The 22,016-nt window shown below is 38.8% G+C and overlaps 1 protein-coding gene across 5 annotated transcripts in view; it reads left to right on the top strand.

Annotated features, from left to right (window-relative positions):
• FAM135B (family with sequence similarity 135 member B) overlaps positions 1-22,016 on the top strand; it is a 258,471-nt gene that overhangs the window by 199,489 nt on the left and 36,966 nt on the right. For all 5 annotated transcript variants that reach the window (XR_007776840.1, XR_007776841.1, XM_030229682.2 and 2 more), the window contains one exon: positions 21,790-21,943. Coding sequence is in view for 3 of the 5 variants with exons in the window: in XM_030229682.2 (XP_030085542.2) it covers positions 21,790-21,943 (154 nt within the window). In the remaining 2 variants the exon portion in view is untranslated. The remainder of the gene's footprint in view (positions 1-21,789; positions 21,944-22,016) is intronic.

The following is a 22,016-nucleotide window of genomic DNA, read 5'->3' as shown; positions in this document are numbered from 1 at the left end:
CACATCATAGACATATGATAACTGTTTGTATTTTAGACCAATCTCATCCCATTAGAGAGAATCTTCTTTGGAGTGTAGTGCCTGTTTTCATTATCCTCTGGACAAGCCTCTGTTGAAATAAGAGAAATGGAAAGTTCTCAACTCCTATTTTGGCTTTTAGCCTACATGGAAAAACCTTGGTTGTAATTAGAAAAAGAACCAAACTTATTTCCTTCCCAGTTTTCTTCCTTAGCTGGAAACACTATCTTCTACCTATCTCTGTAGACTAATTTTTTGTTAAATGGCAGGATAATTGTGGTGAGTTGACCTTAAGTGGAAGCCAGGTGCTCACCAAGACATTCTATCATTCCCCTCCTCAACAGGACAGGGTGCAATAGAGAAAAAATGTGGGTAAAGTCAGTTAAATGAAGCAAAATCAAGGCCATGTGAAGAAGCAAAGGAAAACAGGAGTTCATTCCCTCTTTCCCATCAGCAGGTGATTTCCAGTCACCTGGGAAGTGGGGCTTCAGGGTGTGAGGTGGCTTCTCTGGAAAACAAACATTATAACAGTGAATGCTCCCCCTTCACCTCCTTTTCCTCAGCTTTTCTTGCTCAGCACACATCCTGTGGTGTGGAATATCATGGCCTGGCTGTGACCCCTCCCAGGGTCTTGCCCACTCCCACTCTGCTGATGGGGGAATGTTGGAGACAGTGCTGGTGCTGGTGCTTGATGCCTTACGAAGGCAGACCTAGAACAGAGACCAAACAGAGTTAAAGAATAAAGTAGGGATTTATTAAAAGCCTCCATGGATACACCTTGGGCAGCACAAGAGCCCAGCCAGGGCTACACCCAAGATGAACCCAAAATGGTCACAAGAAATGGGTGACCAGTCATGAGCTCTCTCACTTTTATAAGTTCTGGTCCATTTGCATATTGGAGATAACTGTCCAGTTATATCTGTACCTTATGAAGTCCCACCCTTCTTGTTTTTCTCTCTTCAGTCCATGTTGTTTCTGCTCTTGGGCCTGAGATTTGGATCATTTGTCCTTGGTCCCCAGCTAGAGAAGGAATTGTTTTGTTTACTCTGTGAAGAGAGCTCACCCTCCCCTAATATGAAGCTCAGAACTACACACTGAAACAGTAAAGAATCTGAAAAATATAAAAGCTAAAACCTGAGGCATTCTGCTCAGTAGGAGCCAAAGCAGTGCCACCCACACCTCTGCAGCCACCAATGCCCAGCACAGCACTGGGTGGGCTGCCATGGGGAAAATTAACTCCATCCCAGTCAGAGCCAATACAATTCTTATTATCCTAGCAGATGAACTATGAAATACCAAAAGGAAATTGCTCTGCCAAGAAGTGGCTTTTGCACATTGAAGAAGCAGATTAGATCACAAAAGTAAATTTTGTCCTCACTAGTGTCATCATATGCAGTAGATGAATAAGTGGCATAGTGTTTTGAGTTTATGTTGCAAGATTTTTGGTACCAGAGGGAAATGGGACCAGGGGAGGCTTCTGTGAGAGGAAAGAACCATCCCCAACATTAAACAAAGACAATTCACCACTCATGGTTCAGAAAAGATTTGAACACAGTAGAGTGGTGCCTGGATTTACAGTAATCTTAAACCCCCAGGACAGCCAGAAATGTGCTGAAATATGATAGTAAAACTGCCAAGTTATGTTTTCCAGATATTTCCTGAAAACAAAGTAGAAGACTCTTACCTTGGTATATCATATATGGGTCATACCTTCCATTTGCCCTCTTTTATCCCCATAGGCTTTGGCTGCATGAGAGAGTTAATGCTCTTTTTAGGCCCACAGGTTGACTGTGGAAGTGCTCATCTAGTTTATGTCACTGATTTGCTTTTTCCTCACTGAAAAGACAATTGACTGCTGTAATTTTTAGATAGTCTGCATCAATCTTCTTCCACTTCTTCTTTCCACTTCCTGACCTAATCTTCTGTTTTTGGGCTGCTGAGGTGCCACTGCTTCGTGACAGATCCTGAAGGGTTCTTGTTCTGCACTTCTGACTTCTCACTGTGGAGACTAATTAATGCCAGCAGCTTTGGATTGTACACGTGCATTTTCCCTAGATCTCACCAAATGACTTCTGAACATCACTGACACTTCCCTCACCTCCTGGGTTAGCAGAGTAGTTATAATTAATTCTATTTAAACCTAGGTGATTTTTAAAAGTCTTTCTGTCTCTTCCCATTCAAGCAAACAGGGAATTTCTTTTCCCCTTTCCTCCTTTTCTTCCTCTCTAATATTTTATTTATATCTATACTGCACTTTTCCCTTCAAGCACAAGACAACAAAAATATTTGAAAGAAGATATTTTTGGTTGTCAGACAAATATGAAGAAAGACAATTTTGTGGTGAACAAACTAGAAGAGAATAATCTACAGAATAATAAAAATCGATGAAATAATAAGAAACACTAGAACCTTTTTTGAAGTTATTTTCAGCCCATAACCTGTGCTCACAGGGAATATATATCACTGCAGATATGTGTTCAAAATAGGATCATATCTACTGCAGTCTTGGGAGAGGCCAGTGGGGTGAAACAGCTTCATGAGCTGTGTGTGACTGGTGTCCCTTCGGGGAACCTGAATTCCCCTTTGTGTCAGCTAAATTGCTTTTCTGTGTGAGGAAGTTCAAGGGGTTCTTTTGGATGTTACAGGGTCTGTGTCTCAACTCCACACTGACTCACTCTTTCAGGTGATCTCAACTGCCCTAAGAGCTGAATACTGAAAAATTACAGCAGCTTTCTTTATCTACAATAAAATAAACTATTCCTTGCAAATCTGCAAATTGAGTGGTCACTAACCCTTCAGGATTTCTGTGCCTTACCCAGTAGCATAAACCTCTTCTGTATTCACTGTTGTCAGGATGGTTTAATGTCTTTGTAATATTGTGCATCACATGCCTGCTGTGTTATAATCAAGTTGAATCAATGGCATACTGGGGATTATTAATAAACTGTACTCACAGTAATCTTATTTTCATTTGGCTAGCAGTTGCACTGCAGATAAATTGACTTCTAAGTAATCAGATTGATTAATCATATGATTTCTCCTTAATAAGGTACTGGTGTTTGATGAGAAGTGTTCTTCTTTCATCTAGCATTGATGCAGCAATCCCAAAATACATGAGGTTTATGCCTGGCATAACACAAGAACCAGGAGTGTCATTCACAGAAAATTTGTTGATGATAAATGTTCTTTTTCGCAGACAGTTTGCTAATATTTTCATCTTTTCAGCAACATATGCAAAACCTGAGCTGTTCTAGCCTAGCACCAGAACATTATTCAAACCCACATTTTTATGTCTCATGGCAGTCATCTGTGATTCAGTCTTCTCTTCTTCTCTGTAGTTATGGTTCTTTGGCCAAATAGTTAACTTTTTCAGCTCTTGAAATGGAAGACCCTGAGATTATCTCAGTTCATTAGAGCATAGGGATAATAACCCCAAGGTTTGTGGGTTTGATCCCTGTCCAGGCCATTCACTGACAAGTTCAGCTTGATGATCCTTGTAGGTCCCTTCCAACTCAGAATATTCTTTGATTCTGTAGTGATTGACAGAGAGGAGCCCAAATAGGATCTGTTGTGGGAATTGTAACATGTAACATGATTCTGTGGTTCTAAGACAGCTGACATATAATACTGTTTTTATAAATCAATTTTTAAAAAAATCCCAGTATTTAAAAAAGCATTTGCTTATAATTGCTCAATGGAGTTTATGTCAGAATTTAATCTACTATTGTTAATTTTAGATGGAAATGCCTTTAGTTTTCATCTCAGATTTCTCTGCTTGGGTGTGAGTCTTTAATGGCAAATACTTCTTTCATGTGTTAGAATGCATTTGTAATGGGTGGTTTTAAAAGATTCCTTGGGTGTCTTGCTGATGCAAATGGTGATTAGCTGTGATTGGGACTCCAGCAGATGTCCAACACATAATTATTCTGAAATACTAAGACAGCTGATATACTGCTCTTTATGAGGTAAAATGACAAGTATCTTTAATCAGTATGTTCAAGGCACTATTTGTGATAATTACTGATGAAATCTTTAATCTTTGGTTGCCTGAAGATAAATGGCTGATCTCTAGAAAGAACTAAATTACTTCCTAGCTGTAGCAGAAAATATGTAACTAATAATGTGACAATAACTGGTTTCTTTAATCACTGGCATATTTCTTTTCTGTGGTTCTTACTTTCTGATCTGACATAGGCAGCATATAACAAAGCAATGATCTGCATTTTTATAGAGTTCAAAACTGAGATTAATTTGGGTTTAGGCCTGAAACACGGTGTTAGAAAAGTCTTGCAATCTTTTTGCTATGGGTGTTCAATGAAAATGTCATGACATCAGCTGGAGATTCTTGTGAGATTCCAGAAAGGAGGGTGATGGTGACTTGTTCTGGAGAAAATCCCTGGGAATTGCTCATATTGGACTACTAATTTATTCCTTTTGTTAAGCAATAGAATTTTTATAGAAAGTTGCTCTTTTCATATGTATTTTTTGCTGGTTTTCTGCATTGTTTATGTATTGGAAATAATCAGATTGCTGCATTCTCTGTCCAGATCTCATCTAGACTTACATAACTGAAAGCATTTTTATTATGGCTAATTTAGAGAGTTGTGAGTAGGGTGGTACAAGGCAGACTAAGCATGGAGTATATATTTCTCTTTCACAGCTGCTATTACAGTTATAAACTGAAGAATTTATTTGGCTTCCCTCATCATAGTTTCTCACTTTGTCTGCATCCATTTTTATGGTTCACTTGGCTGACATTCTTTCAGTTCAAGGTATTCCTTTCTACAGATTTCTGCATTGATCTTTCAGGAATTTTTTAGGAAGGGGCTTGTGCCCTTCCAAAAAAACACAAAAATACCTTTTTTTGTTTTGTATTCCCTGAAGTAAAGTGCAGTAGCAGTGGGAACAGACTTTTTACTCCTCACTTCAGGAGCTGGACTTGGCTGCTCTCTAATTTTTGAAAGAATGTTTTATTATTCACTTTTTCTTTCTTCTTAGTATTTTTCCCAGTGGTACCTTGCTTAAAAATCCTGTTCATAGGCCCTAGGAACACTAATCCTTAGCTCCTAAGGCACCATAGTTCCCACTGACTCTGATGATGAGAGAGTTCCTGAAGGGAGACCAAATCAGCCCTCACAGCTTCTGAGCTCTGGCCTTTCCAGGGTTGGCAGAGATGGCAGCACAGCACAGGGGAGATCCATCATCTGAAAGCCAGCCCTTTGCTATTGGCAAATGTCCCAGGCAGCAGCTCAGGGACTGGGAAATAAGAAAAGAGATTCCCTCTTTTTCCAACTACTTTGGCTTGATTTGTGGAAAGAAATCTTCAAGTGACAGCAAAAGCTTACACCTCTGTTCACAGCTATCATGTCAGACATAGTGACCCTAGAAACAGCTTCACAGCTGATAAGAATTATCAGTTTTGGTGCAGTGGTATGCAGGAACACTTAGAAGGGTAGTCCTGCAGCATCAGTTTGTGCAAAACCAACTGACCCCATTCAAATGGTCTAATATTTTCTCCAAGGATCAGACAAAATTTGGCAGTGTGACAATCAGATAAGAATGGGCTAAGAGAAAGAGATAGTTTAGGGTATTATGATTCTCAAAAGCACTGCCAGACAGAGGTGAATAGCATGAGACAAAAGTTTAGCCAAGAAAGCATTTTTTTTATAGCTTTATGGCAAAATAAGAATAATTTTAGAATCTCTTCAGGACAAGAGTAACTTCTTCTGAAGATGACCTAATCCCATATCCAGAATCTGTACTCAGGTGTGGGAAATGAGTGTCAAAAAGAAAAGGGATTTGGATCAAAATTGGTTAATGCTTCAAGGAATCTCTTTGCAAGACCAGGGAAAGCATGTGAATATTCATGCAGTTACACACATGAGTACTTGGGTGAGAATATGGGTCTAAAGACTTATTTAGGGTAAACCAGACACAGTCAGAGCCAAATGAGCTCACACTATTTTGACTGGCATAAACCTTGAGAAATCAAGCTTCCAGCCAGCCCAGTTTTGCCATTGTATTTACCTCTGCTGTTCCCAGCTTCACAGTGTGGTATTTGAATTTTGAATCCAGGGTCTGATGGATTGTTAATATCTGTGCACTCAGTCCCTGCACGACCCCAGCTTAGCTGGGTGTGTTGAAGGAGCTGCAGTGTTGTTCATCTGCTGCCTCTGGTCCCTAGCAGATCAGATAAGGCCAAGATAGATAAGCTTTACTCGTCCTTTTTTTCCTTGTCTTCTTCACAGACTCTTAGAAAGGTTTGGATTGGAAGAAACTTTAAACATCATCTAGTCCAAACCCCCTGCAATGAGCAGGGTCATCATCAAATAGAACAGGTTGCTCAGAGCCCTGTCAAACCTGGCCTTGAATGTTTCCAGGGATGGGATGTTGCCCTGTTCTAAGTTCTTCTAAGCATTCTAATGTTTACATTTTTGCAATGGAGTTTCTCATGCACATTTATGTAAATATTAATTGTTGTTACATTCTTTTCTGGAGAAAAAGAAAATTAATAAACTATTAGTTTGACCAGTGTCATTGGAGAGGTGGCATTTTCATCCTCCAATCCAGAGTCAGTTTTCAAATTCTATATATATCAAAGTCAAGAATAAACTTCCCTTCTTTTTTACCTTAGAAGTTCCAGCATGCATGTCATTTTGTTTTGTGTCCTATTGCAACAGTGGGACATTTGCCAGGTCTCTGAGCAATCTGGCCCAGTGTCTCTGCACTCTCATTACAAAACATCTAGTTTAATTCTACTCTCTTTTAGTTTCAAACCCCTCGTCCTATCTCAACAGACCCTGCTATAAAGCCTGTACCCATATTTCTTATAAGTTGCCCTTAAGTGTTCAAAGGCTGCTATAAGGTCTCCCAAGAGATTCCCAAGTTCTTTCTGTGGATAGGAAAAAACATAAAGTAGTTGAAGGCACCATATATTTACTCTTTGATGACCCAAGGCAAAAGCCATTGCCATCTCACAGGTTTTGCTAGGCCTGGATGCAATCTGCTGGAATTAGTTTTTCCTGGCACTGGCAGGCAGAGCTGGCTGATGAGAAGCAGGGGTGAAAGGCTGAGCAGGACAGCAGGACACCCCCAAGGCAGTGCTCAGTAATGTTCATGTGGGTGGTAAAGCTCTGGTTCTGCTCTACACATTGTGTTTCTTTTGTAAACAAATACAGTTCAGCTCTCCAGAGCTGCCAATCAGTCTCTTTCTCCACTACTGAAGTCAATACAAGTATTTTATTTAACACCATAAAATTATGGCCTACAGAATAAATGGTAAGCTTCTCATAGCTCATGAAATCTGATTGTCTTTGAGTGTAAATTACTTGAGGGCTGGTATATGTACTATGCATAATACAGGAGGTATCTATGGGGCTATGAAAATGAACCTGCGAAGACGTAATATTTATGCAAATTTATACAGTTCCAGCTATTCAAAAGTTCTCCATTTTGTTGCAGTAAATTATAACATATCAATGTAATTGCCTTAAAGTTACATATCCAGGAAATATTCTGATTAGCCATTATTTCTGTTTCAGTGTTAGAACAGAAATTGTAGATTTCTGCAGGGATAAAAAGGACTGTATATTATTTTATCATTGGCTTTCCCATTTGATGTATGTTTGCGTGCATGTGAAAGACCTATAAATGATTCATTGCCTGAGAGTGTCATAAGTGAAGACTTCAGGAATGTGGCATAATCACAGGATTAGACATTGAGCTGTTTCCTGGCAGCAAAAGGCATAGAAACCACATCCCCCACATCAAAGAAACCAGACCAGAATTACAGCACCTGTGCCAATGAGGAGAAATTTTTGTGCAGAGCAATTTTTTGCAAGAAGGAAAGTGCCTTTAATCCAGGCTGTAAATAATTTTTTTCTGAGCAGGATTTGAGATAAAATAATAAGTTAATACCAATTAAATTAAAATAATACTCATTAAAAAGAAGTTTTTAAATATTTCTAAAAGAAAAATCTAATTAATCTCATAGGGTCACTTTGACAACTTCAATTACCTGAGTGGTGGGACTCTGAGCCTCAGAATTATCTTCAGCAAAATAAGTAGGGAAGTAATGAAAATTGATTTGCCCTGGTTTTGCAACAGACATTGAAGTATGTTCTCACAGCAGATCTTCTGTTGATTATTTTTCACAATACAATAATGGACAAAATTCAGGTAACATGAAAAAAGGCACATTTAGACCCAATAAAAGGATCCTTTTTCTCCCCATTTCTGTAGCCCATAAGAGAGCTGGTATAACACATTGCCAGAAGGTGCTTCTGTGAACTTTGTAGGATTTGTCACAATTGTGCAAAATGACAGTGCTGACATGGCCCTTGTTCTGAAAGGATGGGAACTGCGAGGGCTGTGATATAAACCAATATTTGGGTAATTTGAGGAAGACTTTTGCTGGAAGGAATTCAATTTCTGAAGCTGTCAAGGCTTAGGCTTTTATTTTGTTCTCTTTGTTTACCTCTGTCTCCTCCGTGAGTATCAAATGCTTGACTGTGATTGCTTGCAAAACACAAGACTTGTTGGATTTCTCTTCTGATCTTGTTTGACAAAGACTACAGAAGTCAAAATCTTTTACTGACCTCTTTGGGGAAAAATAGAAGTCAATCATGAACCCAGTACAATGTCTGGGATATGCAGGAGGATTTGTAGAAAATAATAAAAAGTAACAGTCCTGTCAATAGAGACATGATTTCTTTCCACTTGCCTATGAATCATAGGAACCTACTTGGTAGCACTTGTGGCTGAAGGAAACAATAAAACAAAAACTCTGCCTTGGTAACGAAATGTCAAACTGCTTAAAAAATGAACTCATAAAGGTTGAAGTAATTTTTCACTGTCAAAAGAGAGTTAAATATTTCCTCTTTAGCCATTTTTTGGAATTGTTGCTAATGCTTAAATTAATGTTAAGATGAGGAAAAGATCAGAAATAGTGTTGTGGTTGTTTCAGTTTTTATCTCCATCTGTGAAGACAAAGGTAATTAACCAGCCTGCAGCAACTGCTCTGATTATAGACATTTCAACAGTGAATTCTGGGCAAAGGTCTCAATAAATAGACTTGGGTGGGCATGGTTAGCACTGTATCTCTTCCCTCCTATGAGAGTCTGTGTGATCAAGAACCAAACTAACCTACTAGAAACTTATTTTCAGATTGTACCTATAATTTCAGAGGCCAAGCCAGTGGTAGCAAAATGACAGGGTTCAGTGATCTTGGCCACCTGCTGTGGTAGCCTGGAAAGCAAATGGTGCAATTCATTATCTCCTGCTAAAAGGCACTCATGTCTATACCCTTGTTATTAAAATAATTCACAATTCTTCTTAGTTTCTTGATGGCACCATGCCAGGTTGTATGACAGTAGATGCATGTTCCCCACAACTAATTCCAGTGAGTGTTGATAAAGCAATGGTTCAGCCTTCTGGATTGATGTAGAATACAGTCAAATAGAATTTTAATTATTTTTTTAATGTATATGGCCTCTTTGAATTTTAGGTTTCCCAAGAAAAGGAAGTATAACCTATTTATTTCTGTATTTATATGATGCTTAGATAGTGGTCCACAGATTTTGCTTGTGGCAGCATCTAGCTCAGAAACATCTTTTCTACAAAATATGAACAGAAAATGAGGAAATGCATCACATCATTTAAGTGAGACTTAATATTTATCATCTCTTCAGTATCCTTTCTGCCCTTTTGTTGTGTCTGGTTCTTTATATATTCCTTTCTTTGGACAGGAGGATCCCTGTCTTTGCCTTTGAGTCTTTCCTTCTGCACTAATGGTGCTCCAGTGCTTGAAGTAAGCAATTCTTCCATACACAGACATATTTGTAGCTGAGAATAGCTTTAAGAGAGCACCAGGATGTGGAGGTTTTGGGTTTTTAGGCTTAAAATGGCAGCTTTGTGTGCTTCATGTGCTCAAGGTCTTCATGAAAGTCAAGCACAGCTTGTAAGGATATTTCAAGTAGCCCCGAATAAGTTTTCATTGGCATGACCTTCTGCATAAACAGAGCAAGAGTGGCTGCAATAGGGACATTTCATTAATGAGATTGTTCAGTGCACCCTGTGCTTAGGGGCAGGATATCAGTCAGGATAACCCTAACCAGTCTGATTTCATGATAATGCTGTTCCTTAAAAATAGAACTCAGCAAATATTTGATTGCTTTGATATTTAATTTTGAGGCGGTTCCTGTCAACATTTTGGAAAGGTAAAAAAGGACCCAAATTTCAGAAAGCCCTAAAAGAACATCAGTGAATAAGTGTAGTGAGACTTGGGTTATTTCTAGAATCTGACTGATGTGCAGACAATGCAATGTCAGCATTGGTTCTCCTCATGTACATTGTAGCCCACTGCCCTTTTCCTAGCAGAAAAGAAATCCCAGACTCTGTGGTCAGAGACAGGAAGGAGTGGTGTGACTGCTGAGCTGAGTCCACCAGCTCTGTGGGAAGCTGTAAAATAGGCACATACTATAGTAGGTTGGAATATGTTTTCCATATGAACGTCCTCTCTGCATCATGATGTTTACTGCTCCCCACATTAAATAATTGCTATGATGTCCTGTGCTGTCCAGCACTTGTCAATTTATCTAAATTCACTGTGAACAGGTGAGTTTAAGGTATGATTTAATTTGTATTTGTAGCTCATCATAAAATTGTGAAAGGTTTGTTGTGGTGCTTAAGTGGCAGATCTTGAAATGTGAAGTCACAAGTGATCGCTTGCAATCACTAAGGAAAATGTCTTTGGAAAAAAAAAAGAAAAAAAAAGGAAAGAAGGATGTTTATTTCACTTTGAAGAAGGAAATAATTCTTTCTAAGTTGACTTAACATGTTTCTTTTTTTCCTGTTTGGGCACTGAACTGTAAAATCAATTATTCCTGTAGCTCTTGTCATACGTGAACAGAGATCCAAGCCTGAAGTCGCTTTCTCTCTGAGAGTGACTGTCAGCACATAATAGAGCCTGGCTTTTCTAAATAGGAAGCTGCAGTCCTCATTGTTGCTTTTATTACATAAAAAGTACATCAGAGTGACCATTTGCTTCATGTTTGTGCTTCAGAAGGCAACACAGAGCCAAGCAATTCGGTACCTGCAGTTTGATAGAAGTTCACTCTGTTTAATGGCATATTCTGCCAAACACCATGAGAGAAATGGCACCTGCAAGAGAACTGAGTTTAATTTGTTTTTTAGGTCCACACTGGCCCACATGCATTGGCAAAGTGTCTTCAGCCAGCTCTTGTATCAGCTGTGGCCATTTTTTCTTGTGAGGACAAGATGAGACCTTCCCCTCCCTGCACACCTCTTCACTTCCATCTCAGGTCCCTTCAGCTCCTAATTTTTCTTAAGAGGATTTCCAAGCTCACACTAGACCCAAAAATACATGGTCTGGGGCTGATTGTCAGCTCCTTGGAGTCAGCAATTACTGCTGAGTGAAGGATCCAAATCATGATGTCTGAAACATTTTTCCTCTCTGAGGGAAGAAAACACTTATTCTAATTCAGGATGCTCCACATTTTTTTTCCCCTCTGTTCAAAACTATATCAATTAAGTTGCTTTATTTTTTAATAAGCACTGGGGTGGAACTTCTCTGCACAATTCTGAATTCTCTGCTTCTGTACTTCTTTCATTTTCTTCATACTCAGTCCTTTCCTTTCACACACAGTCCTTCCCTTTCATACACAGTGGAAAGCAAGGATCATTTCTAGAGAATTGTGCATTATAAAAATGTTGAAGAGGGACTTTTTGCATGGTTGTGAAGTGATAGAACAAGGGAGAATGGTTTAAAGGGTAGATTTGTGTTGGATAATTGGAAGAAATTAATTCCTGTGAGAGTGGTGAGGCACTGGAAGAGGCTGCTGGGAGAAGCTCTGGATGTCTCAGTCCTGGAAGTGTTCAAGACCAGGTTGGTTGAGGCTCTGAGCAACCTGGGATAGTGGAAGGTGTCCCTGCCCCTGGCAGAGGTTTGGAACTGGGTGACCTTTAAGGTCCCTTCCTACCCACACCATGCTAGGATTCTGTAACAGCACCATTTGAAGTGGAGGGGATGAACTGTGCTCCAAAAGTGCCTGTGTCTCTCTCTGTGCTGTGAAGGGAGTCCAGCATGATGAGCTGAGCTGGGCATGTTTATTGTCTAAATATAAAAGTTTTGCTAGATACTAATCTCACCACTCTTCTGCAAGCAAACTGACATGTATTAGAGCTTTGGTCATTAACCCCTAGCTAATGTAAACATTTGTAAATAAAGCCAATAATAATCTATAAAATCCTAGGGGAAATAATTTATTTAATTACCTAGCTCTTTATTCATATGCTTAATATCAGGCAGTATATAGCATTGATATAAAGAGAAATACTCTGCCAGCTGCTAGCCTGTGTAATTACACAGATAAAGCCATCTCCACCCCAGCCAGAGCCACAGCTGAGCACATCCTTCCCTGTTGCCAGGCTTGCAAAATAAATCAAAAAATTTTTGACATTTTCTGATGTCCTGAATGCCAATTGTAATGGCATAATTGTCTTAATATCACTGAACAGGGTCTCCTTTTCCATGTGTGTGTTTGAACATACAGGTGGGAGAGACAAAGATGTTAACAAGTGTTCTTTTAAAAAATTGCTGTTTTGTGCTGCTGCCTGCAGAGGTGAGTAATAACAAGGCAGCTCTTCAGCTAAGGGGTCCTTGTTTGATCACAGAAACAAGAGTGGATTTACTTTCCTTATCTGTGAGCAGACAGCATGGACTCTCTTTAATCAGAAATGACAATATATTAAGGTCCTTTTTGATGTCTCCACTGTGTTATTTTTGGTTAGGAGATCAGAATTTGCACCATAAGGATGTATGTATTAATAAATATTTACTTTAAAATTACATATAAAGACCAGTTTTAGATAGCTAAATAGATAAAATGATATTTATATAAATCTTTGTAACTAATATGTCCCCCTTTCTTCATAAACAGTTATTTTTTAATATTTTGGGGGCGTTCCTATAAAATTTCCTTATTCAGTGCTGCTCTATCATCTCTCAGCCAAAGAATATCACAGTGTGCTTTGTGAATGTTCCTTACACAGACTGTTAGCAATAACAATATTAAGATATGAATTACCATGTCATTTTCAGACACAGATGTAACAGAGGGAAAAAAAGCACACACAAAGGGTTGTAGTGGATAAGGTGATGTGGGAAATAGTAAAGGTAAGAAGATTTTTAGAAAGCTGAGAAAGCAGGCCTTAGAAAGAACAGAACTAGCTGCAGCTGCAAAGTCTGAAAGTAGAAAAAGTTACAATGGTATAGAAAGCAAGGACATTAAACAATAGCTTGAGTTTTAGGCTTGGCTAAGATAGACTTTAAGACTGCAGGAAAATATGCTTAGCAAGATAGTAGAAGGTTTTAAGCTAAATAATGGTGTATTGTTAATAGAAAGCAGACAAGCAAGCATTGTGTGAATCAGGTGTATGTGTGCTTTTAGTAACTGGCTAGAACAACTGTCTGTAAGCTTCAGCAATATGCTATTGGCTAGAAAGTTTTTAAAATGTTCTGTCACAAAGAAATCTTTGGCTGATGCTGCCTGTATGTGGGCTTTGCCATCTTTCTATTGTCTCAGCCACGTAATGAGGCTGATGCTGCAATAAAAGCTCAAGGAATGTACCCCAGCAGTCCCATCTTGTTCATGAAAACTGCTCCCCAACACAGGGTGACATCAGGCTTGCAATGTAAATAGTGAGATTCTGCAAGGCTCCATCCTTTTGCCAATTCTCCTCAACATCATTACATCTTGGATGCAGAACTTGAAGAAATACTAAGTAAATTTGTCAATGACACTAAAGTGGGAGGAACTGTTGAGTCCTTTGAGGGCAGGGAGGCTCTGCAGAGAGATCTCAACAAATCAGAGAAATGGGAAATCACCAAGAGTATGGGGATTAACAAGGGCAAGTGTTGGATCCTGCATGTGGGATGTGGAACCTGGATGTACAGACTGGGGAATGAGGCTGGAAAGCAGCTGTGGGACAGGACTTGGGGGTCCTGGTCAGTGGAAAGTTGGATTCAGCAGGGCCCTGGCAGCCAGGAGGGACAACCCTGTCCTGGGGGCATCAGCACAGCAACACCAGCTGGGCAAGGGAGGGGATTGTCCCACCTGCTCTGCACTGGGGTGGCCTCACCTCCAGGGCTGGGGGCAGTTTTGGATTCCACAACATAAGTAAGATATGAAGCTATTTCAGTGTCCAAAGAAAGATTATGAAAATTGTGAAAGTCTATGAAGAGAGTGAAGGGTCTAGAGGGGAAGACGCATGAGAAGGAGCTGAGGACAAGGAATTGGATTCAATAATCCTAATGGATCCCTTCCAAATCAGGAGATTCTATGATACATGATTCATACAGCTTTTCTTGTGCCAGATGATTCAGTGCTCATCTTAGAAAAAGGATGCCTCGGGTCAGACACTGCTCTGACTTTCATGAGACATTTTCCCCAGTGCTTAGTTTACTGCTCAAGCAGTGTTTTTGCAGCTTTAATTTTCTTTGTGGTGATGTATAACCCTAGAGATCAGGTGTAGGAAATTGTTCAAGAACTTCTATAGAATACCCTATATGTGCTTTTACATGACAAGCCATTGTGACTGTAGACACCTGTGATGATATCTGGGATGTAACAGCCTCCAGTCACTTAGTTCAGTTTTTAAAGTGAGTGGGAAACAGACTTCAAAATAAATGCATAGAAAATAAAAAATTGTGAAACTCCCCCTAAAAGAAAAATCTGGGGGAAAACCCACAAGCAACCAAAACATCTGTGCATGAACAAGAGTATTTGGGGGGGCTTTTTTGACCTTTAAATTCTAAAATATATTGCTATATAAACTTTTTCTTAATGAAAAAGAATTTTTTTTAAAAAGCCAGAAATTTTATTTTAAATGAGAAATATGCTTTTTTTTTTTCTTTCTAAGCAGGTGAGTATGAGACATTTGGAACATTGTCAGTGTTTTTCTCCCAGAAGAACTTAAAGAGAAATCAGTGCAATCTGTGAAACAGTTTTGCTTTAACTAGAATGATATTTGTAGATGGTAACTTTCCTAAAAATACTTTCCTGGCCACTCCTTCTTCCTTGGCCAATTGCAAGTGATAAACCTACAGCTTCCATTTAGAACAGTGACTTATAATATTGAAACCATGAGACACAATCATTAGAGCTGACCAGGAGAATTCTCCTCTGTCTGTTCAGAGAATGCTCTTTTTCAGGCTTGATGGCTCCTATTTTTTAAGGGTCTCAAGTCAAATACTTTCCAACAGCTAATTTTGTACAAAGTGTAAATTATCACTGAACCTGTCACTAAATCTGACTGAAATGTCAAATACTTTTTCTAGTGTATTATCCCAGGGGTTTTAACAAAGTGGCTCTAATTTTTAGAGGTAATATAAATGTCAAATTGTATTTATGAAATACCAGCCTACATTTTCTTACATAACAGATTTAGTGAGAGGCATAACATAAATAGTTCCATATATTGTCAATTCCTTTCTAATAATTGCCCGTTCTTGAAGCTTTGGATTAGTGTAATTAGTGTAACTGAAATAGAATTTAAATATAACATAATGATTTTACTTTTATTTTAGAGCTCTGGATAATGAACCAACATATCAAATACAGACTAATAAATCAATACAAAACAAGCAGTTTATTAAGTTGATAGAATATGCACATCCTAGTCTAATACTTCTATTTATCTTAAATGTTGGTCCTCAGTTTTACTTCTCTAATGGAAAATATCAATTTTCTCAGTTTTCCATAGCTGTTCCTCCTATAAGCCTGCTGGCTTTCTGTCAGTGGATATTAGAGGAAAGAGATTTACAGGAGCTGGTTTATGTGGGTGCCTCCTGACCCTCAAGAATGTTCTGTGTTCACATATCTGCTGCTGTCAGACAAAAACCAGACATGCATTCTTTTTCTGCCAAGGACCAAGATTTGTGTATCATGCCTGTTATATGTAGTCTCTGGCTGCTCTGTTCAATAAAAACATTTAAAATTCCCAAACCAGTCTGAAAAGAAACAGTGTCACCACAGAATGGCATCCACAATCTGGCCTCTGTGGGCTTCCACATCTTTAATCTATGGTTTTTTTTTTAGATTTGCCAATAATTTTTCACTGCCTGGCACAGGGATGTAAAAGATGTTTGTATTGATGAATGAATTAATGAGGGGGAGTTGTTTGTGTTTGGCAGTTTTCCACAGCTGAATGGAGGTGTAAATGTACATGTACACACATGCAGAATCCTTAGGGGTGGAAAAGACCTTTAAGATTATCGAGTCCAGCTGTCACTCAGCGCCACCATCATTTATACCATTAAACCACATCCTCAAATGCCTCATCCAAGGCATTTTTGAACACTTCCAGGGATAATGATTCCACCCCTTTCCAGGCCAACATGTCCCTGTGCCTGACAACCCTTTTAGTGAAGAAATATTTTTTAATATCCAATCTAAACCTCTACAATATCTTTATGTGTATACATATGGGTTTTTATAATATACCATTAATATTTATAAAAATATTCCTATTCAATCCAAATGCAGAATTTTCCCTATTTGTTGTTGTTGGTGGTGGTGCTGGTAGTTGGTTGTTTTTTTCCTCATAAAATATCATCACCAAAGTTTTTTATTTTCAATCATCTAGATTCTTTTTTTCTCTTTAAATTGCATGTAATTTCTGTCATAACAATGGCTCAAAAGACATTCTTTGCCTCTTCCATGAATTCTCTGAGCATTCATTTTAATGTATTTTTCATTATAACCTCTTTAGGACAAAAGTAGTTTCTGATATGCAACCAATTGCAGAAAATGGAATAAAAAACTTGTCCTTCTTCCACCACTGCTCAAGCACTTCAGCAAATGAAGTAGAAGCACTAAAGTTTTAGCTCAAAGCATAACCATAAGTTAATTTCCAACCACCAAAACCAGGAAATCTCATATCTTAGAAAACAGCATCTGAAGTAGAGAGTAAAGCCTTGGTCCTTGAGTTTTAAACCAGAATAAAATTTCATATTAGACAATCAAAATGGGCTTGCAGACAAATGGGCAAATGCTGTGTACTCAGAAACTCCATTTATCTTGGGGTGCTGAGATTTATGCCTCAGTTTCAAGCGGTTCTGTAAATCTTTTCCAGAAGCAGGTAAGGTAGGGTAGCTTTCTCTGCTACTGGAAAATGGGTGGAGACTGCAAAACTTGTCTATTTAGTCTGGAATGGCTTTTTAGTACATTAAAATTCTTGACGAGCAATTTGAATCTGAATTGTGAAATGTGTTGAGTTAGATTAAACATAAAGGGTCTCATTTACCAACTGTTAGTGCTGTTGTTGAACGTTGCACATAGTTAACATAGCTCATGGAATTGCTTTAATACAAAACAAATACAAGCTACTTAATGTACATTACAAAGCATAAAATTCAGTTGGTGCCCTTTGATATAAGATAGACATAGTACACAGGTAGTGAATATCTGCAAATTGTGCTCTGCATTTGAATAATGAATTGCCATGAACCTTATTTGATGAAGGTGTTTGCTTTTTGCAAGTAATTTTCCTTTCTTTTATTATAAATGAAAAGTACATTTATAAAGCAATATAGTCTAATTATAGGAGGAATCTGTTGGCTGATAAGAACATTGCACAGGGAACCTATTCATTTAAAAGGCTGATTTACTTAAATGTATTCAACAGGGATACTGTAAAAATGCTTAGTTTGTTTGGGTTTGCTGATATTGAAAGTTATTTTACTTGGCTGGGTAAATCTAGCAGAAAACCAGCTTAGAGGATAGATGGACAAGGGTCAGTAATGGTCCAGTGTTGGGGTCCAGCTTTGAACATCATGATCAAAGTGAACTGAAGCCTTTATATTTCCAAAACACTAGACAGTAGTTTTTATCTCACAATTTTCTAGGTTTTTCTTTATAAGATCATCTAGTGTGAAGTCTCCCTACCCTTGGCTGGGGGTTTGGAACTAAATGATCTTTAAGGTCCCTACCAATCCAAATCATTCTATGACTCTATGATTGATGATGGTCACAGTAAAAAGGGAAATGGAGAAATTAGACATCTATGCTGAGGATTCCTCATGAGAACAGATCTTCAGAGCTCTTTAGCTAGAGAGAGTTTATGAACTTTGGAAGAAGTTGCAGGAAACTCTGGAGGACTAAAAGGGTGTTGTAAGGTTATGCAGGAAGAAAACTAAATAGCCAAAACTCAGGCAGAACTTAATTTGGCTACTGCCTAAAAAATACAAAATATTTGTATAAATACATTCAGAACAAAAGGAGGGCTAAAGAGAATTTTTTTATCTATTTTGCCCTAATGATGTTGGCACAATGAAAAAAAATCATTTTTTTAGTGTCAGTACTATTGGCTTCTGTGTTGTCATCCATCTTTGCTATCAGAATACCTTTAGGTCTTAAGTCTTGAAGTGAAATTTTTCAGGAATTCATGTCCTCCCAAAATTTTCAGAAATGGAAAAGAGCAAAAGCCAGAGATGAAGTCTACCACTACAGACAGAGGGGGCCTTGGAAAGGAAATCAGTGCAGATGCATTTTACAATCAGCATAGAAGAATCTGTCTACTTAGAAATTAATGAGATTAAAATAACAGTAGGCCAAAGGAATTAGTTCAAAAGGTCACAAGAATCTTTACAAAGGAAACTAACATGTACTTTTACAATGGGTATTACAAGCCCAGAGCAGCCATCAGGCTTTGTGCAAGGTGGGATTTTCAGCTTCACTATTATTTTTTGGTTTAATGAGAATTTTGCCTCAACCAGAAGTAAGCCAATATTTGTCATCCTGTGTGAAGAAAGCTGGAAAGCTGAGCACTTTGTAGCTGTTTAATGGGTCACAGCCACTGCTTTTCCTGAGAGCTGGTTTTGCAGCAGTGAACACATTAGAACAGCACGTGACATATTTGTCAGCAAACTCGATTTGTTAGTGTTGTAGTCTGAATCTGTGTTTCAAGCTGTTGGCAAGGAAATAGGGAATCACCTGAATAAATGCACAGAAGAGGCAATTAAAATAGCAAATGTGAAAGGTCTGCAATCTTCAGAACATCCCAAAAGAAGACATTTCTTGGCATTTCTCAGCTTACTGAGCAGTGATGGATAAGCTGATTTAGCTGCAGCAGTTTATAATGGCATCATCTGATAGATGCCTGCCCTCTGGGGTCTCTGCAGATGAAGATGCACAGAGCTTAGTTCACATTAGTTTAAACTGTCCCTGAGGTGGGTTTAATAATCTCTGTAATGTCCTGCTCTGTATCCTGTACGAGTGTGACAACTTTGAGAAGAAGCAGAAGCAATCCTGTGAGGGCAGTAATATCTTTAAGTCACTGAAGAACCAGAAATTTAGAGCTTGTCACGTTTTTTCTGCCATGCTCACTTTCTACCTCGACAAAAAGATTTTTCAAATCAGGATGTGTGTTCCCATTAAACAACAGGGTTTCAAAGCCAGTTGCCATTTAATAGAATTCAATCAAAATGCTTAATGCTATGTCCTGTTACTCCTGCACAGCCCAGTCTGGTGTGTGCAGAGCAGCTCCTCTCCTGCAATGGCATTCTCAAAGCACAGCACCTTTGTTTGGCACAGACACCCTTCCCAGAGAGCTGGGACAGGAGGAGAAAAAAGAGCTTGCAGCATCATCTTTGCAGCTCTCTATTCACACAGGTATACCATCCACATCTTACAGTAGTTTGAAGAAAATTTACATTGCAATGGAGAGAAATGCTGGAGAAAATTTTTCTTGCTGTTGTGGTTGTACTCAGTGCTCCTAATTTTTGTCTGCCTTTTAGAACATGTGGTCAATTGTCCAGTGTAAATCAGCTGAGGACAAATTTGGAAAAGCACCATAAGATAGGAAGACAAATGCTAAAGAATTCAAAACTGGACTAATTGAGTAATACTTTAATTCAAGCAAGTTTTAAGCCCACCTGCAGGTGCATTTTTCTCTTACTTTTTAAATTTAGACTATAATCTATGCAAAGGAATGGCTGAAAATAAACCTATTAGTGTGTAGTCATGCACAACACTACGTCACAGCATTCACATAAACTATGAAATTAACTCACTTTCTTCCTTCTTCTCAGCAGTGTAGCATTTCAATGCCAGGCTAATTTTTGCTGAAAAAAAAATCAGCAGTGGATAATAAAGGAGAGCATATTTTCACGACATTGTGCCATTGTACACCAATCCACTTCCAATTTTCTATTGTTTTGAGCAGCATTTCTTTCTGCTCCCTTTTTTGTTTTGGCCATGGTGAGAGTAAAAAATATCCATGCTGAGGCTGGAAATTTTGAAACCTTTGAAGAACAGCCAACTCTGTCAATTATCATCAACTGTTTCTCTGCAGGTCTAGAGAGCAGTTCTCTTTGTGCCTACCACAGAATTCTAGTTAACTCCTTGAAGATTGGCATGAGAAACTGCAGGAAGCATCCTGGCTTAGCCCAAGATTTGTGAAATACAGGTTTTAGGGGAGTCAAAGGGAGAAAAACACAGGAGATGTGCTGGCATGTGGTTCTTCCCTGTTGCTCCTTGAGATGTGCAGATTTTGGGATTGTCCAAAGGCAGTCAGCACCTGGCTGGCCTGTAGGAATTGTATTCTTACTCCAGAAGCGATAAACAGTGGACTAAGTTGAAAATTGCCCATGTTTCCCAAACCCAGGGATTAATAAATAGTTTTGCTTTAAATCTAAGCAGTTCAAATTTCAAATATCAGTAATTTATAAAAGCATCTGTTGACAGAAGTGAAAACTTCTGATTTATGGTGCCCTAATGAAAACTCAGCTTACATTCTAAGTCTAATATTGGGAAAATATTTGTGGCAAACATGCTGTGATCTGTCCTGTTCCATTCTCCCACAAGAGATGCACTAACACCAACATTGATCCTGGAGTACAGAGTGGCTCATATTTGTTGATGGGGTAGCAATGCCATCTGCATTTGTTCACTAATACAGATGACAAAGCACAACAGGGTACCATCAAGCTATGACCTTTGCAGTAGGCAACAAGGAGGGAAAAGGAAAGTGAATGTAGACAATTTTATAGTTCTTTCCACCCCTCCTCCTCCAGCAGAGAGGGTATATTTCACACAGGACTCTCTGTGTTGTGGGGAGAGACATTGGCTCCACAGTGGAACACAGAGGTGGATTGGCTCCACAGTGGGAGGACAGAGGTCGATTTCTCTTATACTGTTTGGTCTGAGGGTCTTCTCACCTGACAGCCTTGCTGAGACCTGAGAGTTTTGTTATGGTTTGGGCAAAATGAAGATGTAGAATGAGACACTCTTGGATTACACATGTAGCTAGTTGGGTGGCTGGGAGGTTGGGATGCTTAAAATCTCTTTTTGGTGCCATCTGCTTGATTAGAATTGAAGAATCATGGACTTGGGTTGGAAGGGACCTGAAATACCATCGAGTTCAAATCCCTGCCATGGGCAGGGACACCTTCCACTAGACCAGCTTACTCCAAATCCCATCCAGCCTGGCACTGAAGAGCCCCAGGGATGGGGCAGCTCCATCTTCTCTGGAAAACCTGTGCCAGGGCCTCACAGGAAAGAATTTTGCTCCTAATCTCTTGTCTAAACCCACACTTTTTTAGTTTAAATTCAGTAACTCTTGTCCTATCACTATACTTTTGTAAAAAGAGATTAATTAATCTCCCCTACTGTTTTTTTTGTGGAAACCTGTCACAGAAATGGTGACCATGAATTTTAATTTCTCTTTTTTCTCGATATTTTTGTTATACAGGGCAGCTTTTATGTCCCATCTGAAAATTGTATGCAGCATGCATACAAGTGGCATAAGGATCTCTGTCTTCTGCTCCTGAATGCTCAAAGGGGTCTTCACTCATACTACACCCTCATCATGAATGAGATTCCTGATTTACCACAGCTGAAGTTGGGTAAGTCAAAAGGGGCTTAAAATCTCTGAATATTTTACAGTGCCACATTTTTAAACACATATTTTAGTACCAA

Source organism: Serinus canaria, chromosome 2 (genome assembly GCF_022539315.1).
Source record: "Serinus canaria isolate serCan28SL12 chromosome 2, serCan2020, whole genome shotgun sequence".
NCBI lineage: Eukaryota > Metazoa > Chordata > Aves > Passeriformes > Fringillidae > Serinus > Serinus canaria.
The sequence above is the reverse complement of the archived record's forward strand: the minus strand, read 5'-3'. Positions and strand labels throughout refer to the sequence as shown.